This window comes from Nannobrachium achirus, assembly GCF_963921795.1.
Source record: "Nannobrachium achirus genome assembly, chromosome: 5".
Classification (NCBI taxonomy): Eukaryota; Metazoa; Chordata; class Actinopteri; order Myctophiformes; family Myctophidae; genus Nannobrachium; species Nannobrachium achirus.
This window is the reverse complement of record NC_137814.1, coordinates 32,093,350-32,112,369: the sequence shown is the minus strand read 5'-3', so window position 1 is coordinate 32,112,369 and position 19,020 is coordinate 32,093,350. Positions and strand designations below refer to the sequence as shown.

At 41.5% G+C, this 19,020-nt stretch overlaps 1 protein-coding gene across 1 annotated transcript in view; it reads right to left on the bottom strand.

The window, feature by feature from the left end:
- Window positions 1–2,603: 2,603 nt before the first annotated feature.
- Window positions 2,604–19,020, bottom strand: part of LOC308285002 (contactin-associated protein-like 2) — a gene marked incomplete at both ends in the record, with an annotated part of 48,376 nt that continues 31,959 nt past the window's right edge. Inside the window, 13 exons of the mRNA XM_080725722.1 lie at window positions 2,604–2,803; window positions 4,752–4,826; window positions 5,638–5,868; window positions 7,681–7,774; window positions 7,940–8,073; window positions 9,244–9,480; window positions 9,796–10,032; window positions 10,879–11,097; window positions 11,464–11,634; window positions 12,586–12,713; window positions 14,281–14,437; window positions 18,121–18,205; window positions 18,572–18,687. Of these exons, the coding sequence (XP_080581848.1) occupies window positions 2,604–2,803; window positions 4,752–4,826; window positions 5,638–5,868; window positions 7,681–7,774; window positions 7,940–8,073; window positions 9,244–9,480; window positions 9,796–10,032; window positions 10,879–11,097; window positions 11,464–11,634; window positions 12,586–12,713; window positions 14,281–14,437; window positions 18,121–18,205; window positions 18,572–18,687 (2,084 nt within the window). The remainder of the gene's footprint in view (window positions 2,804–4,751; window positions 4,827–5,637; window positions 5,869–7,680; window positions 7,775–7,939; window positions 8,074–9,243; window positions 9,481–9,795; window positions 10,033–10,878; window positions 11,098–11,463; window positions 11,635–12,585; window positions 12,714–14,280; window positions 14,438–18,120; window positions 18,206–18,571; window positions 18,688–19,020) is intronic.

Here is a 19,020-nt window from a genome sequence, read left to right as displayed (position 1 = left end):
GTGAAAATAAAGAATAAAGTTACTGTAGTAGACATTTACTGTATGTGAGGAGTTAGTAAAGAGTGTTAGTAAAATTAGAATTGGTAACAAAATACCTTTTCCACAGTCTTTTTTAAATTAAATAATATAATTAATTACTTTTGAGGTCATTTTTGTTTGTCTCTAAAATACCAAGTACTTGCATTGGTGTTGAGGGAAAATGCAGTGCAGTCGGACAGAGGCCTGGAGGAAGAATGACATGAGTGCAGAAAGCACTTGAATCAACCATGAATCGATTGATATGCAGTACATACATCAACCTTATTGATAGACGCCATTTCTCTTCACAGGTCAAATATGCCAGACTTTGTTTTAGAACATCATAGGAATTTATGCACATATAATTTACATTAGAATGTGCCCATTTTCATGGTAGCCGAGCTGTTGTGTTGGACATTTGTTTATTTCTTCCTGGAGTTCTTATTCAATTGTTTTGAAAGGATGGCCTTAAATTCTAATTCTAAGTTTTGATTTAGTATTAAAATATAGGCTTAGTTGTCTTGTCTACTGTAGTTTCTCAACTGGTTCATTTCCCCCAAAGTCATCCATGACACATTCTGACAGGGTCACATCCAAACTAACTTGGACAGAGAAACATTGTGTTGTTAATATACTGTAGAACATTGGGTTGTGACTTATTCAAAGCCAAATTTGAATCCAAAGCAAAACCAGTTGACAACCAATGTTTTTGTTTTCATTTATGATTTGTTCAAGGGGCTTAGCATAATGTCTAATGGGAACCAGTGCAAGATAATACTGGCACTTCTAATGTCTTTCCAACCGGAACAATCACATGTTTTAAGACACAGCAAGAACACAAGAAATAAAGCACAATTTGGCACTGAAAAAGAAATTATTAGCCAGATTCATGGACACATACGTACTGTAAGTGGAAAAAAAGCAATTTGGTGTTACAATGGTAAGTGAAACATAAATGGGGTTGTTGTACCCTTAACAGCATGCCTTTATACTCTACACACATTAAAAGAAAAATGACTGGACGCAATCAAAGCAAATACGAATACGATACAATCAAAATGTCAATGTCTTCTAGGATGTTAGCCTTAGGCTATATACATGGGTATAAGGAGTGTTCATTCACCTTGCAAAAAAAGAAGCGATAATTCAGGTTTATTTCATAAATTATTTGTCAAACTAGGAGCCATTTTAAGTCATACTGAAACGCACTTACATCAGTGTTTTGGCTATACAGTACATATTCAAAAAAAACAACATTGCTAGCATTTATTAGAAATGAATTAGTGGCAACATGTCAAGAAACTGGAAAATGTATTCTGTTGTTTAACAGACCAGAATAGCGGCTACATGCAGTTTTTCAAAGAAATGGTTGTCAGGCCCATTGACTTGCATTGGTTCTGTTAAACAAATGTAAACAACTTGACTTGAATATTTCCAAAACACAGAAGCAGGGGCTTTATTAGAGGCTAAAAATGGTCCATCTTTAAAACCTGAATTATCCCACTATCACATTTGGCAAAAACATAGTAGAATAGTGTACATTGTGTGCTCAACCTTAAAGATGCAGGCATTGAAATCTCTACAATCAAAGCTCAAAAAATCATTAAGACACATTGTCAGTTATTATGCAGATGCAAAAATAAATAAAAGTGTATAAGAGTGTAAGAGTTTTCTGTTTCCCATTCACAGTCCAATGGGAGGCTGTCCAGACAATGGCTCTAGAAGCACATGTGTAGGATATGTGTGTGTCTGTTTGTTTTTTAATTTAGGTTTCATCACAATCATAAAAGCCCATCTCGAAAGTGAGCTAGGTTATATATACACACGCGCGCGCGCACACACACACACGCACACACACACACACACACACACACACACACACACACACACACACACACACACACACACACACAAAGGCTATAATAAGAGAATAAATCATTGCCTGAAACTTGAAGGCAAATACAAAATAAATAAAAAAACATTCTGAAAATCAAATGTTTGCTTCAAATCTTGATATAAATTAATATCTATAACCATGGAGCATGAAACCAGAAGCAATAATGCCAAACCTTCATTGAAATATTAAAAGTTGAACTAAAACGATTCACATTTTTAACAATGTAAACAAATAAAATAATTAGATGGAATAAAGACAGATAAAAGATACATAAATAAATTATAATAGCCCCTGACACACACACACAAACACACGCACACACCAAGGTGGGGTGGGGGTATTTTCCAAGAGAACTTACCCTCAAAATAGGTCAGGAATTGGCACCAACGACCTCAATACCTGACTCCAATATGTGAACACACTGGCCTAGTTGTCAGGTTGTCCATTGTAGATAATGCTAAAGATAAACCACTCCACGAATCCTCAAGGGGGCGACAGTCAGTCATGGCTCCCCCACTATGCCCTATAACAACATTGTTGTGCATTGCTGATAACATTTGTTTAGGTTTTATTTTGTACATAAAATGTTGAGTTCCAACGGGGAGCACAGGTCACTTCCACGTTCCTCCATTAGCGTAATTAGCAACACTGTAACGTCAGGGTGTCCATCGTGGATGGCTCTAGTTCCTCAGATAAACCACTCCTTCTTGCTCTCGTCGATGGTCTCTGTAAAGGCAGGGTCGTTGACGATGATGGCGGCGTCCGCGCAGTCCGCCGACTCTGCGCCCTTGGCCTCGTTGGTGTGGTAGGAGCCCTTGTGACGGAACATGTGGCGAATCACAAACACCATGATGCACAGGACCACGAAGATCACCATGGCGATGATTCCTGGGAGCAGAGTTGAATGGTTAGTTGACAATCAAACCTGTGACCATGTATATTCTTAATAGTACAGCTCATGTATGTATATTTTTAACTATCCTTTTTCTAATGTAGGGTACTGTTGGTAATATGTCTTGTTTTTGTTTTTGTTGTTTTCTTGGTTACAGGAGAAATAGTATTTGTATGTATGTTTTTAAACGCCCTCTCCTAATGAAGGGTTACTGTTTGTTGGTATGTGTTGTTTTGTCTTCATGTGGGGACTACGGACGAAATTTATCATTCTTGCTAATTCTGGTGTACCTGTTACATTGCTTTTATGTAGTGTTCATTAATATGCATTGTCCCGTCTAAATAAACAAATAAAGTAAAGTAGAGTTATGAAAAAGGTCTTACAGGTACAATCAGTTAATTGTAAAACAAAACCTACATCTTGATATTTGTCAAGCAATACGATTGTGTTTGTAACACACATTATATTTGACTTAAATCTCTGCATGGCACAAAAAGTAAAGAAAATAGATAAAATAGACAATGAGCAATGAAATGAATACAATTCAGATCAATGGTAAGAAGGGCTTCAAGTTTAAAATACACAAAGGCATAAATAAGTCCATCTAGGCAAATTCCTTGTTCAAAAGAGCAAATAATACATAATAATAATAAACGGCAGTTGTAAATCCATCAATGTTTACAATGACAGTGAAACACCTAACATTAGTTCAAGTTTAAACCTGACAGCATCCCACCTGCTATTAGTTGTTGTTCCTTTTTTCCATAAGTAACCATAAAAACATTAAAGTCACTATGCATGGTACCGTAACCGTATCGCCCCAAAGACCTTAAAAACAAGGCTCCAAACATCCCAAAACAAACTGGTTAGGCTACTGCGTCTGCTTGGCCTTCAATCTCAGACTCATCTTGTCCCTGATCATTTTGCTAGGATGGGATGGCTCAGGGTAGATGACAGAGTACAGCATCTTGCAATGGGCCTGGTCTACAAGATACGCTACACCACTAAGATAGCCATGTACCTGTCAAACTACTTCCTTCTCCTGCTATGCCACAAAAATGCAGAGCGCCCAACCAACATGGCAGGAAATGGGGAGTGACTTTCATTGGTTAATATTAGTTAGTCTTATATTGGTTAATGTTATCTATTTCTAATTTATAGTTTGTTAGAATGTTATGTCCAAGTAGTATAATCCCCTGTGTGTTAAAGGCATAGTTCACCCCAAAATGACTTTTCCCCCCTATCCGTTACCGTACTCATCCCATGGAGACTTGAATTCATGGATATTTTAAGTTTTTGTCACATTTGAGGAGACTCTGTTTCTCCATAGGGAACTATCCCTTTAAGGGTGGACTGTTCATCCACTATATCAGTGGTTCTCAACCTTTTCAAGCCAAGCCCCCAAATAATCATATTTGAACTGGGGACCCCCCGCGCTGCACAAGCACTTGGAATTGGTAGAGTTGGCATTACATTTGGTTTGACTATCTATTCCATTGTGGAAATAGCTGATCTACATGCTCACAACGCTTAAGAGGCGGTGTGAGCATGTAGATCTGCTACTTTCACAATATCTGCCTCTAATATTTGACAATTTGACCAATGTTTGACCGGAGGTAGTAAAAAGGTCTTTAAAGGTCTTTACTGTATGTTGGTATTTTGACTTAATTCGTTTTTTGGGCGAGAATTATTGTTTGTTAAATTTGTGGTGGAAAATAAATAGATAAAAAAGTACATTATTTTAAAGTCTCTCACCAACCAACATGGTTCCTGAGAATAAGAATGTTCTGTGTTACGGCCTGCAGGGGGCAATGATGGCACTCAGATCATTTCATTTAAGCAACTGAATTCATTGACCAAAACAAACATTTTGAATTTAAAAGTGACACACGTGCGCACGCACACACACACACACACACACACACACACAGCATGTGGACTCACCCCCGATGACGGCAGAGTTACGATCCACTCCATCTCCATTGGCCTTCTCCTCACCGAAGGGGAATACGGCACCAGCTGTAAGCACAACCACAACAAATAGAGACGTTTTGGACTCAGACCACGTGAATGTAATAAAAGAGACATTTATTTTATAACTTCCCGACCCTACTGGAACACAATAATGCGGCTGAATTCTCACTTATAATTGCATCAAAATAAGATCAAAGGTGTTGATTGAATACATTTTGACTCAAAATATATTTGTCTGGTTTTTAAACTTAGACAGAGAATAAAGTTAACCTGCACCCAGAGCTAGAGTGTACCACTTAATTTATAGGACTAAATCTAATACCATCACATGATCAGACAGACAGACAGATAGATGGATGAGTGTTACGGTTTGCGAGAGCAAGAAGTCAGACTTGAGCCAAAGTATGACGTGATGTAGAGAAGTGGTGCTATACATAGAACACAACACCTCTTTAGTATGGAGATGGTGTTTGTGTGTGTGTGTGTGCGTGCGTGCGTGCGTGCCAGAAATATGGCAGCTCAGATGGATTCTCTATAGGGGTGCAACTGTACACTGCACCAATCTGTTATCGCCTGTGAGCTAGATTTAAATGGGTATGACCTGTGTGTGTGTGTGTGTGTGTGTGTGTGTGTGTGTGAGTGTGTGTGTGTGTGTGTGTGTGTGTGTGTGTGTGTGTGTGTGTGTGTGTGTGTGTGTGTGTGTGTGTGTGTGTGTGTGGGTGGGTGGGTGTGTGTGTGTGTGTGGGTGGGTGTGTGTTTAGATTATTTAACTATTCATCATTAGTACATTTTCCGTCATTTTTCTATATGACATATTCATACACTTGTATCCACGTGTGTATTGCTGGGTCCTCACCAGTGTCTATGTGCCATGGGTCGTTGGCAGAGGATATGGGTGAGATGGTGAGGGGCGAGGCTCCACAGTTGGACTGGACCAGAATGCCATGCGTGGTGACGGGGGCGGCCAGGCCGGAGCGCAGCGCGGCCTTCAGCGGAGCCACGCTGTTGAACTGCACCCGCGACAGACAGCCCACGAAGCCTGGTGTGTTGTAGCGCTCGATCAGGATGGGGTCGATCTGACCCGTTTCTGGAAGACAGGAGAACAGGACATTGGGGGATAAATGACATGAAACTGTATTAATAACTTGTATTGTTTGTACCTGGCTGGTACGTACGCCGTACGCCTGTGTTGATTTTGACAAGCACATAATGTGTGGTACTGGGGGGGCTCCAGCCCCCCCAGCTGTAAATGACTTCCCACGGCCCTGAGCACATTTAGGTCTTTTGAATAAAAGTTCATTTAGTTTTAATCATATCTTAAAAAGTGTTAAGGCCCATTCCCACTGGACCAGATAAACAGATGAAAATATCTTTTTCCATTCAAGTGGATTGTAAGATAGAGATACAAAAGTATCTGTGACAGATATTTTGTATCTCTATCTTACCATCCACTTGAATGGAGACAATCTTTTTTATCTGGCCCAGTGGGAATGGGCCTTTAGTCTAGATTTGGTCGACTAAATATCATACAATTTTAGTCAACTTAATCTACAGTTGATTAGTCTCCTACAATGTATCTTAGTAGGCCACGATAGCGTCGTAATGCATGATTTATACTTAGCTAATCCCTCCTTAACATTTTCTAGTTTAGTCTAGTTTGTATTTGTTGATGACACTTTCAGCATGGCCTATTTAGTCTTAGTTCTAGTCATCATAGCTTAGTTTTTATTTAGTTCTTATTTAGTTTTCGTCAGTGAAAAAAGGTAGTAGGCAAACAATTTTCATCATAGTTTTTGTAGATGAAATCAATACTACACTATACAGTATAGATCTGAATTGACCATGTCTAATTTCTCCATGTTTTAGGCAGTACATTTATTTGTAGGGATCATTACACCATAGACAAATGGTGGATGGATTGATCATAGTTTAATAAATAACATTTCCTTGACTGTTTTGTCTAGGGGGATCAAGTTACTGTATGTACATACTATACTGTAGCAAGAGAGACATCCCAAATAGGGGGAAAATGCATATAATAAGCAGAGTTAGCAACTCTGAGGCTGAGCTAAGCGAAGGTGGCCCAGGCCTTTGTGTTCCCAAAGGATGATGTCAGATTGGCTCTGCTAATTTATGCACAACAGCAAAGCACCCAGGGGAGTGCTAGGGCTTCGGCATCAAGCCACAATCAGCCAATCTGTTCTCATCTAATTAATTATATTAAAATGCCCTCTGGGAGGTGATACAGAATGCTCAGAATCACAAAAAATGTTTCTAAGGAGGTCTGTTGTTGCATATGTCATCATCTTTTTTCAATTCTTGACATGAATTTTGCATTCCCCTTGCCAGAAGTTAAAAACGTATACACTTTGTTTTGTGAATATTTGCTGGAATCTGGTGGGGTTTTAACAGTAATCAAAGATTTTAGATGTTTGTATTTTATTAAGATTTGAATTCAAGAAGAAGCTATATTTATGGAAAGATAAGCATCAGAGTAAAATAATGTTATTTCTTCAGTTTTTACTCATTTGCACAAATTATGAACACCCTCTGCCCACACCGACAGACACTAATAAGTGGTACACACATTCACACAATTATGACGCTGAATTTAGACTCGCAGCGTGACGTGTTGTGAGCTTCAATTCGTAAATTTCCGCCGCACAACAACGTATTTATCAGCTATCAAGCCCTTAATGTGTACGCAGGGGAGCCCCTTGGAATTCATGGCCCCATGCAGACAATATATGGCACTGATTGTCCCTTCCAATATGTATTGAACAATCTATAAAACAGTGATATATTTTGGGGCCCCAGCCAGACCATTAAATCTCTCTAACAGTTTCAGGCCAGTTGAGGGTCAGTGAGTGTACACATTTACTATAGGTATCGTACTTACCAAAGACTTTGCCCAGGAAGATGGTTTTGACCAGGTTGAATTGTGTGTCTGAGGCCTCTGGCAGCTGGTAGGTAGACACTGGGTAGTGATCCAACTGCACACAGAAACCAACACAAACCACAGAGATGAGAATGTACCATGCATGACTTTTTTAACTACTTTTTGTATAATTTTGTATGGACATTTTCATTCTGGCCATTTGTCTCAATTGTGAGATTCGGTGTGACTAGAGGTTATACTGGTTATTATGGTATGACACCTGTAGACGAATGCTCCTGTGATTCCTGGAGATGTTAACATGGTGAGGCTGTCCATTGGCCATGTTCCGGTGGTCCACATCGATAGTGTAGGGGTCCTTCAGTCCCCCTAGGCTGTAGCGGATCTGCAGTGTGCCTGGACAGTGGACACATACACAATTTCACAAAAATTGCACGCTGTGTTCGTGATTTGAGGCATTTTGTTCAAAACTGACCAATCTTACAAACTTTGAAAGCCAATCTCAGCCAATCATGATGGAATATGGACAATCAGACAGATCCATGTCGATCACATGACTGTAGAGATACTGTCTACCGATTTGCGTGATTTTTGGCCAAAATCTGTAGGAGTACTGGCCAAAGGGTAGTTTTGCACAAATTGGCCTCCTGGTGGCACTAGAACAGGCCCATGTGAAAGATGTGGGGCAGAGGTTCTGAATTGGCATCCAGGGAGTGTGTGTGCTCAGTTTGGCAGTGACCGGGCCAACGCCTCTGGAGATTAGCTGGTAACAAACTTTGTGGACGGACGGACGGACGGACGGACGGACGGACGGACGGACGGACGAAGGCGAAAACATAGTCTCTCCCTGCCTTCGGCTGGTGGAGACAATGATCAGACTTTGTCCCACTTTCCTGTTTTCACCCTGTTTAGATTATAATTGTGTTAATGGGGATCATATACTTCTTGACCACCCTATATCATTGTAGCCTACTGTTCCACTATGTCTAAAGAGTATGTCTGACTATGTTTGCCTGAACATTGTGGGGAGATCTTCCTTTGTCTTTGTGGGAGATATTTTGTTTCTCATGCGGAAGACCCAGTTTTGAATCAATGAGGTACATTTTGTCGCTCTTTTTCCAGAAATAAAAGTTATTATTATTAATATTATTATCATCATTAATACGTTATTATATATTCTCAAGCTCTTTTAATTGGTTCAATATTTATAAAACCCCCAGATACAATTAACCACTTTCACTTTCATCAGTAAAATAGCTAATCACAGTGCATTCATTTCCCAAAAAATAAAAGGTTTCTGCTCGACTGCAACAATATGCACTCTCTAGGTCGCTCTCGGACAAGCTCTCCAGTAGCGTCCCCAGTCATCTGGATCCTCCTTACACCTGGCTAGCTAGCCAGTTCTTTCCATCCCTGCAACTTTATGCACTTTGTGCACTCCTTCAGTATTGTGTGTGCTGACTTGCCACAAGCAGTGGCTATTCCCAGTACGCTTAGCATTCGTGTGCAAGTACTGCATATGTGTGTTCGTGGTTGTGTGCGTGCGTGTTTTGTATTGATATATACCGTTATGCCTGAGCACCACAGCCAGGTAGTCCGGTGTCCTGGAGCTGACGTACACCAGGATAGTGGGGGCGCTGGAGGTACTGAAGCTGAACACCAGCTCCTCCTGGGTCAGGTTGGCCTCGCTGGGGACGCCCACCATGCCCGACACGCTCCTACCCTCCAGCACCGCAGGGAGGCCCGCCTCCGGGAGGAAGTCGTAGCGCACCAGAGTGCCCGACTCAAAGTAGCCGCCCACGTCTAAACACACACGCACGCGTGCACACACACACACACACACACACACACACACACACACACACACACACACACACACACACACACAAACACACACACCGGTAGAGAAAGATTATTGTAGAGGCAAGCTTTGACTTCAGCCTCCCTGTGGATGTTTTACAAAAGGTGGGCAGACATAATGTTGGGCACACAGCCAGACATACAGACATACATACCGGTACAGTAGAGAGACAGACAGACAGATAAGACAGGTAGGCACTAGGCAGACAAACATACAAACAAGTGGGCAGGCAGACAGACAGACGCAGCCTAAGGTACCGTCAGAGCAGAAGGGCCCATCATATGCAGTATGTGTGCAGTCGCAGGCGTAGCCGTTGTACTTCTCCACACACTTGCCACCGTTGCGACAGTGCATGCTGTAGCTGCTGCAGTGGCCATGGCAACCCGGCCTGACCCCTGGTGTGACCTTTGCCCTCTCCTCCAGATCAAGGGTCACACCGTTCATTTTGAGAGCCCGGATACACCCCAGGAACCCTCTCTGACCGCCTGAAGCACCTGGAGGTTATAGGAGGAGAGGAGAAGCATTTGATGGATGTTATCATTTAAACTCTGATAAGACTACTGCCCAATATACTGCAAGCCTAACACTGAATTTCCACCAACAGCTGTGATCGAATGTCTGTGGTGTGGACATTCACAAAATGCCATAAACTGGGCATGTCTGAGGTTATGAGTGTGACACACTCTTTAAATAAGTCCCTTGTGCTCCAGTGAGGGCTCTGTTCTCTGAAAGGGTGAGTTACGTTTTATCACGTTATATCGGTGTGTAACTCGAGCAGCGCAGAGTTGGCTGAACTTAAGCGGACTTTGCATAACGTTCATAATAAGCCATGTAGTTGCTCAACCTTGATGAATTTCAACCTACAATAGCTAGTTTAAAACGGTTATGAATATTCGCTATAGAGCGCACTTCTGATTGGCTTGCCATTCCGTGTTGAAGCGTCAAATGTTTGCCCTGTGCCATAGCAGTGGGTGTGGTGGTTTTCTGGTGCCACAAAAAAATCTGCCCATAGAGATTTACAAAAATATTTATATCAGTTATCAATACAAGCCTAGAATCAAGCAATCCAGGATCCTGGTGAAGCATTACCATGAAATCTTAATAAATAAATAAATACATAAATGAATATTGAATTATATTATATACTACATTTAATCTCAATGGGAAAAATTAATGGCAGATTTTAGTTTTGCACCAGAACACCACACCCACTGCTATGCCCTATTGTTGTTTTATTTAATATGGATAAAAAAATAACACAAGAGTAGGCTTTGTTTATATTTAACATTTCTTTTTACATTTCTTGTATCTTAAAAGCCACATTTGTGTGTGTTTCTCACCAACATATAGCTGGCTGAACAGCTCCAGCCTGGTGTGCCCCTGTGGGGGGGCGGGGCGGACCTCTCTGTACATTCCGTCAAGCCATAGCCCCGCCTCCTTGACGTTCCTCTCCGCCTCCACGCGATGCCACTGGTCGTCGTTGAGCGGCACCGCCGAGCGAACGCTGAGCTCCACAGCTCCGTTTCCCACGTCAAACGAGAAGGACACAACGGAGGCAGCTGAGAGACAGGAAGAGAGAGAGAGATTCAAGTCATTCAAGAATGAACCTATGAAAACATTCCGTATGCACTCTGTATTCATGGTCAAAATCGTCAGGGTTCATTGCAATGTATGTATGTATGTATGTATGTATGTATGTATGTATGTATGTATGTATGTATGTATGTATGTATGTATGTAGGAATGGCTTCACAGCAAGGAGGCAGAGCAATGAGCTCTATTGCCAGTAGGTGTCCCTCCTACACACACACGCACGCACGCAGCCACGCACGCACGCACGCACGCACGCACGCACGCACACACACACACACACACACACACACACACACAATGGTTTTAACTCATCATGGCACTTGCCCCCTTACCTCTCAGTTCAATGCGTATGAAGTCGGTGGTTCCCAAGTTCTCCAGAAACACCCCATAAGTGGAGGAGGTCTTAAAGTAGAAAGAGATATCAGCGCTGGTCTCTCCTCTGAAGGACGGGAAGTGCAGGTAGGCGGCCGGGCTGGTGAAAGACGCTGCATTCCAGTAGCCACCTACACAACAGTTACCATTAACAATGGGAGTTGGTGACGCCAATGGGAGTTTTCTCTGGCGCAGTGTTCAGTATAAGAGACTCAGCACTTTATGTAGCCACACATTTGGGCTGGGATGTTTAGCTATTGATTCCATCATATTTGAAAGCTCAGTAGATTCAGTCGACCTGCCTGCTCTAGAGGCACAGGGCAATTTTAAAAACTTCTTCCACTTATTTAAAAAAAACTATTTCACTCAAATCGGCAAGGTGCACCATTCTGTGCCTTGTGAGCAAGCGAGTCAGATTCAATATCCTTTATAATCAGAGGGTACATTTCCGAGCTACCCACAGCCCACCTCTGAGGCACAGAGCAAACTGTAGACAGAAATGCTACCTTCATTAGTGAGGGCCCTGGGCTGAAAGTCGACCCTCAAAGATGCTTTACTTTACCGTTTCATAGATATTATGAATTATTCAGCATGATATGTTATCCTGTGGCCTGAATTCCAAGTATATTGTGTGTGCCGAGCCTACGTGTATGTGTGACTGTGTTTACATGAGAGAGGAGTAGAGGAGTAGAGAATGTCTGAGTGTGTGTGAGTGTCATTAAGAGAGAGAGAGAGAGAGGCTCAAAATTTGTGTCAACTGTTAACGTGCGTGCGTGCGTGCGTGTGTGTGCATGTGTGTGCGTGCGTGCGTGCGTGCGTGTGTGTGTGTGTGTGTGCGTGCGTGAGTGCGTGTGTGTTAGTTCGTGCATGTGTCTGTGTTTGTATGTGTGAGTGAGAGGTAGCGAGGGAGAAAGTCAATGTTTGTTTTGTTGTTGCCTAATGCCTAAGGTATGTCTGTTTGCATGTGTATGTACCATGTATGTATGGTTGCTTAACAGGAGCGGTTGTTAAAGCTCCCTAAAACAACCAGTGCTGTAAGTATACTGTACAATGTGTGAGTGCGTGCGTGTCCAGTGACTCACGGTCCCCCTGGCATCTGAGTGGCCCCACAGTGACTTTGGCCTCAGAGCCCGCCCTGCTGGTGTCCCCCACCACCACCTGAGTGACGGGCAGATGGTCTTTATATACCAACAGACCTGCATCCTCCCTCCTGAAAGAGAGAGGCGGAGAAGAGGGTTGGTAGAGAGAGAGAGGGGGGGAGGGAGGGAGAGAGAGAGAGGGGGAGGGAGGGTGAGAGAGAGAGAGAGAGAGAGAGAGAGAGAGAGAGAGAGAGAGAGAGAGAGAGAGAGAGCATTAGAGGGGGTAGGTAGGGAAGGTAAGCAGGGCCAAACCGGAGGAAGGGAGAAGGAGACAGATGGGGAGGAGAGATGATGAATCTTAAGGCGGGGGAGGGGAGGGAGCACAGGAAAACATGACACGGAGGAAGATATAGATTTAAGAATTCAAGAGATGTTATTGTCACGTAGATGTACCAATGCATGCACCGTGGAAAGGGTATAGCTCTGGGGGCGTGCTCCTTAACACACAACACAGAGGCAGAGTGAGAGAGAAAGTGCGGTAAAGAAATCATGGTAATTTCCACACCTACACAACTGGTGGCTGAATCGAAAGATAAATGTTAATAAGATAACCTTGAGTTTATTGCTGAACGTGTGTACTGTGTAAAGTGGCTGAGTATTTATCTGTTTTATTCTGTGCGCATTGCATTATTTAGCAGTGGCACTTACTAGATGATATTTATCTTATATTTATAATATTAAATTCTAGGTTTGACGTCTACCTCCTATGCTATTCACTTTGTAGCGCATACTGTATTTTTTTCTTAGCACTCTATTTACTCAACCCACGTACCCTGTTAGTCATGGGTTCATGCTGTATACTCCTACCTTGCACTTTGTAAGTCGCTCTGGATAAAAGCATCTGCTGAATACCTTGTAATTGCTATTTCTCATTAAAATCACTTTTGTGACTGTAAATACAATTTTATGCCTTAGCACTATGAATTTCTTATGCATGTGAAAGGGCTGTTGGGTAGAAGGAAAGGAGAATGATTATGCAATCTAACAAGATATAGTTGAAAGAGAAAATTAAATAAAAGAATCTGTCACAGCGCAGTATGAGCTATATCATGTTTGCACCTGCTATCAACTACAATACCGTGATGCCGTCAGCTGGCATATTACAAAGGGTTTTAGAGATAAGTGGAGCCTATGGCAGACATTGTGGTAGGAGTGTACCCTGATAGGATAATGGAGAATTGGCCATGACATTTTTCTCCCGCCATGATAATACAGTGGGTAACTTTATTACGCTGTGTGCAGCAAGCCGGTTGAATAAGATGTGAATGTCTTCATGAATTGAATCTTAAACGTACAGTTATATCATATTTTACTAAATCTAAAAACTGCCGTGGCCTGAATACTCACCTCTTCAGACTCCACCTAAGCCCAATGTACTTACTGTAGCACCCGCCTACCCCCCAATGACCATACATGAAAGCTAGATAGCATTTCTTTTTTTAGGTTTTTATATAAAGCCTTTTTTTTTACTGATTAGGTGCTCAGTTTCTATGAATTTGATGTATTCTTGATGATGTATTGATGTATTATTACCTAGCTTATTATATAAATGTATTACCTTGCTTATTGTAAGTCGCTCGGGATTAAGAGTGTCTGCTTAATGCCTAAATTGTAAATGCAATAATAAAATACACGCACCACTGGCGCTGGTCGGCATCACAGTTGCAGTAGTGTTTGGGGTTGGTACAGTTGCGCTCGATGCCACATGCACACTTCTGTATGCCAGGCCCCGAACCCCCCCAGTAAGAATGTCTCTCATTGGCTCTTCCTACCCACCAGCTGAATGGAACACCATCTGCAGAAAGAACAAGAAATAGACCTATGATCAGCTATCTTTCACTTCAATGAGCTCAGCAAGAGGCAGTGAGAGAAAGAGACAGGGAGATTACAGACAATTTCATACAATGAAATTTTTTTTCCATTATTCACAAATTAATAATTACAAGTTTACAACACAATATCTTAATTTTATTTATAGTAATTGTACTGTATGTGTATTTTCTAACAATTGTATTCACTGCTTGTTTTTAATTATATGTTGATATATTTCTATACTTTATAATAGGTGCGTGCGTGCGTGCGTGCGTGCGCGTGTGTCTGCGTGTGTGTGCGTGTGCTAAATAGCAGCTGGACCTAAGCAGCTATTAATTGAGAAAGGTCATTGACTAGATATGTGGGTACCTCCTTGTTACATAGGACTGTATCCTGTGGATCCTACACATTTTAATATGTTATAAATCTCTCCTCCTCGGAGCCACTTAAGCATCCTTTCCAATTGATTAATCTTTATAGTAACATGCTGTACCTGGGCTCAAGGCACAATCACATAAACCAGGGATGTCAAACATAAGGCCCGCGGGCCGGATCCGGCCCGCAAGATGATCCAATCATTTAGAAAAATTCAGCATTTAGAAAAAAAAGGTAAGTCTCTAGCCCATTCCTGTCAAGAGTTATGATTGTTTTAAGAATTAACCTAACTAATGCAGGCTAGGTTTCTCCCACCAGCTGGCAGTGATTGAGTTGATTGATTGGAATGTTAAGTGACCAGCTCTCTCTCTCTCTCTGAAGATGACAGCATTGCTAGGAATGGGGTGGGGGGTCTGGCTATGAATAATTCATTTACAAATTCTAGCAGAGACTATCAGGAATTGAATTATTCTATTATCAAATGGTTTATTCTTATTGGCACTTCTTAAAGGAGTAGTTCACCCCCAAAATGCCATGGAGCCAATGGAGACTCATTCCTAAAACAGAAATTTGATTACAATAAATGCATGCCTATTGATTCCAAATGCATTTGGGTCCCCATCCGGAATCAATGGGGGGAAGTGTACTATTATCACATTTTTGTCTTAGTAATGCGACAAATACAATAAAAATATATTATTGAACTCAAGTCTCCATGGCGAAAAAAAAAAAAAAAACATTTTGGGGATGAACTACTCCTTTAAACAAATAGCATCTCTCGTACCTAACTGCAACTGTAATACCAATAATGAAAGTAGCTATCTTACTTAATAATGAACACAATTTGTAAAATCATATACTGCTATACTGCTAGCTATAGCAGTGGCTGAGACGACAGGAAGAAAAACAGAGCGAACATGTGCGCGAGTGTGCATGCCATCCGATCCGCGACTGGTTCGGCCCTCATCAAGTCGCCTTTCATCCAATGCGGCCCTCACCCCAAAATGAGTTTGACACCCCTGACATAAACACAGGCAGAGAGAGAGAGAGAGAGAGAGCTGGCTCAAAGATGCAAATGTATACAGGACTTTGAAAACACACAGCAAGCAGCACAACCAGCAAGGCTGGGCTGCACATAGCCTCGGGGACCCAGGCTTTTTGTTTTGTGTTGGTTTAGGCTGCTCATAACCACAGCATAGATTTGGTGCACCGATATGTGGATGTGTGTGGTCAATAAAGCTCAGAAGCTTATTACTTATATTACTCATTAATTGTGTAGGTAGCGACCCACAGTAGCCTTTGGCATGCTACAGTGCCATAATGACCAATTGTCGGACCTGCCCATTAAAGCCTGATTTATACTTCATCATACAATGGTGTTGCGTACCGAAATGCTGATCTACAAGCTCACAACGGGTTGCATTGCAACAGATTGTGATCTGCTATTCTTGGAACACGACACCAGCGCATGACAGAGTTTAAGAACACGTTTCTACTGTATGTCTACCACACCTACAGTCACTATCTCCTACTTTCAGGTTTATGCATTGATTGTGTTTTTATTTTATTTTATTGCACCCTATCTCTAATCTCAGGTCCATACTGATGTGTTACCACTTTTGCACCTTATGTTTAACCTCACGGTATCTGCTGGTTTCATGCTATGGGTAGCCTCTATATAGCTTGGGCTTTTTGGTTTTCTTTGATATATTTCTTTACTGTTTTTTGTTTGTTTTCTCCTTCCTCTCCCTGTCCCCCCTCACCTTTCTGCTTCAAAATACCTGTGAACTTGTGACATTAAAGTTGATCCTTGATTTATGTAACGGTCAGCTAACTCAGATCTGCCTTTAGGCAGAAACAGTTGTGTTATCTGATCTTCAGGATCAAATGAACGCTTGTTTTATTGTTATTATTAGTATACTTCCATGCATAGGCTACTATAAAACATTTTAGTAAACAAAAGCTGATGAAATGCAGACAATTAATTTCCTTTGTCTTCAATTTATTTACTCATTACTTTTCTTTAATATAGTGGATAGACATACAGTATACAAGGAAATGATGGATAGTGGTCTACAGTGTTGCAATGTGCTGACTGTTAACCTTTTGATGTGAAACTTGATATGTGAAGTTTGATTCCTTAGGTCGTCGCATGATCTGTAATTATCACCGCCTGTTGGCAGAACTTGGCACAGAAGGTCTTTGTAAACCCACACCTGATGCCATTCAAGTGAAGAGCCAACATGAGGAAGCCTGCACGAACGTGTTATTCACTCCAACAATGTTATACGACTATCTGAATTAAACTAATCATTTCATTTGAACACATTTGAATGAACATGGAAACTAAGCATTGGAGGCTGTGTTAGTTGGAACAAGTACTGGTAACTGTTGTCAATAAGAACAATGTATATAGGGATGAAAATGTACACTTCTTCTCTGTATCCTTTCTCTTTCTGCCTGTATAGAAACATTAGAAATTCTATTCTGAATGGTGTGGTGGAGACTGGAGAGACCCAGACCAGACCTGGGGCTAACACACACAAACACACGTGCGCGCGCGCGCACACACACACACACACACACACACACACACACACACACACACACACACACACACACACACACACACACACACACACACACACACACACACACACACACACACACACACACACACACACACACACACACACACACACACACACACACACACACACACACACACACACACACACACATACCGGTATAGCCATAGGGGCCTAATGGGAATGTCGGGGTCAGAATTCCAACCAGACTGCAGATGAAAGCCATTTGCTTCAGTATCTACAGTATTGCAAAATACAGCAATATCCTTGTGTTCATCTAACTCACAGAGTACAGTAGAAACACTATAACAATATTTTATAAAGCATGTTATATCCACATTAGACTGGTGGTGACATACCGGTACCAGCATTCCCACACGTAGATCTAACCCCATTTCAGACTAATGTAGAAATGAATTATTTAGGGTTTAAACATTGCCTATACTATGACCGACACTAAATATATTATTACTTCTTTTCATGTTTCAACAATTTAGCATTTCTTTATTTGTAGCATACCATAACATCACCGTTTTGACATTAATCCCATATCTTTGACTGGAGGATGACACAACATCTGCAGCATAAAATCTAAATATTTTCACCATTATAGACTAATTGTGTATGAGTCCACTTTTACACTTAACAGTGAGGATTGTATTGTGTTGTAAATACAGCTCACAGATTCAGACAGTAATGTTACCTGGAGAGTTGAGCAGGCGAGACATACGGCAGGTGTAGGCGATTTGTTGTTCACAGTACTCTGCACTGCTGGTGATAGACAACACCTGGTATAAACATACACATAAAAGATTATTAACCGCATATAAACCCTGGCATCCCTATTCTGGGCATGTCATTATATGACAAAAATAGCCTTGGCCTTTATACTTCATAATTTATGCTCCATTATATGCCGGTGTCACGCTGTGAGAATAGCTGTACAAGCTTTGGCCATGCAAGACCGTTGTGCGACTTGAGTCTTTTAAAAACTCTGAAGACTATTAAAACAACAATTATTGTGATAATTATTCCAAACTGGATTAAAGAAAAGAAAAGTTTTTACACACTAAAGAGTTCAATTAACACTCCAGATTTGTATGTGACAAACATCAAGCTAAAATTCAAAAGGTGTTTTGACATTTTCTCCAAACCTGTTCAGCAGTCATATTGTAGCTGAGCTGCAGCACTGCCTTGCCCTCCTGGTCAGCACTGGTCACTGATGTCTGAGGAGATAGGTTGTTCCTTACTGTGGTCCAAACAGTGTCTTCTGAAAATCACAAAACATACCACATCAGGGGAGCAACATCGTCTTCAACTTGAGCTGTCTAGGGTACCAAGCCGAGGGCCACGACATTGCAGGGGGCGACAGTGGCGTTCCCGCTACTCCAGCGACTGCGACAGTTCAGATATTGTCGTTGTCGGGTGAAAATCTTGTATGTCCAAAAAACCATTCGTTTTGCATTTATTATTTTAAAAATAATGTTTTCACTACTTTTGTGCGACGGCCTTGTATGATTTGCGAAAGAACGTACAAATTTGGAGATACGAGATTTCCACCCGACAACGACGATATACTAGTGTTGTTGCTGCTCTTATACCA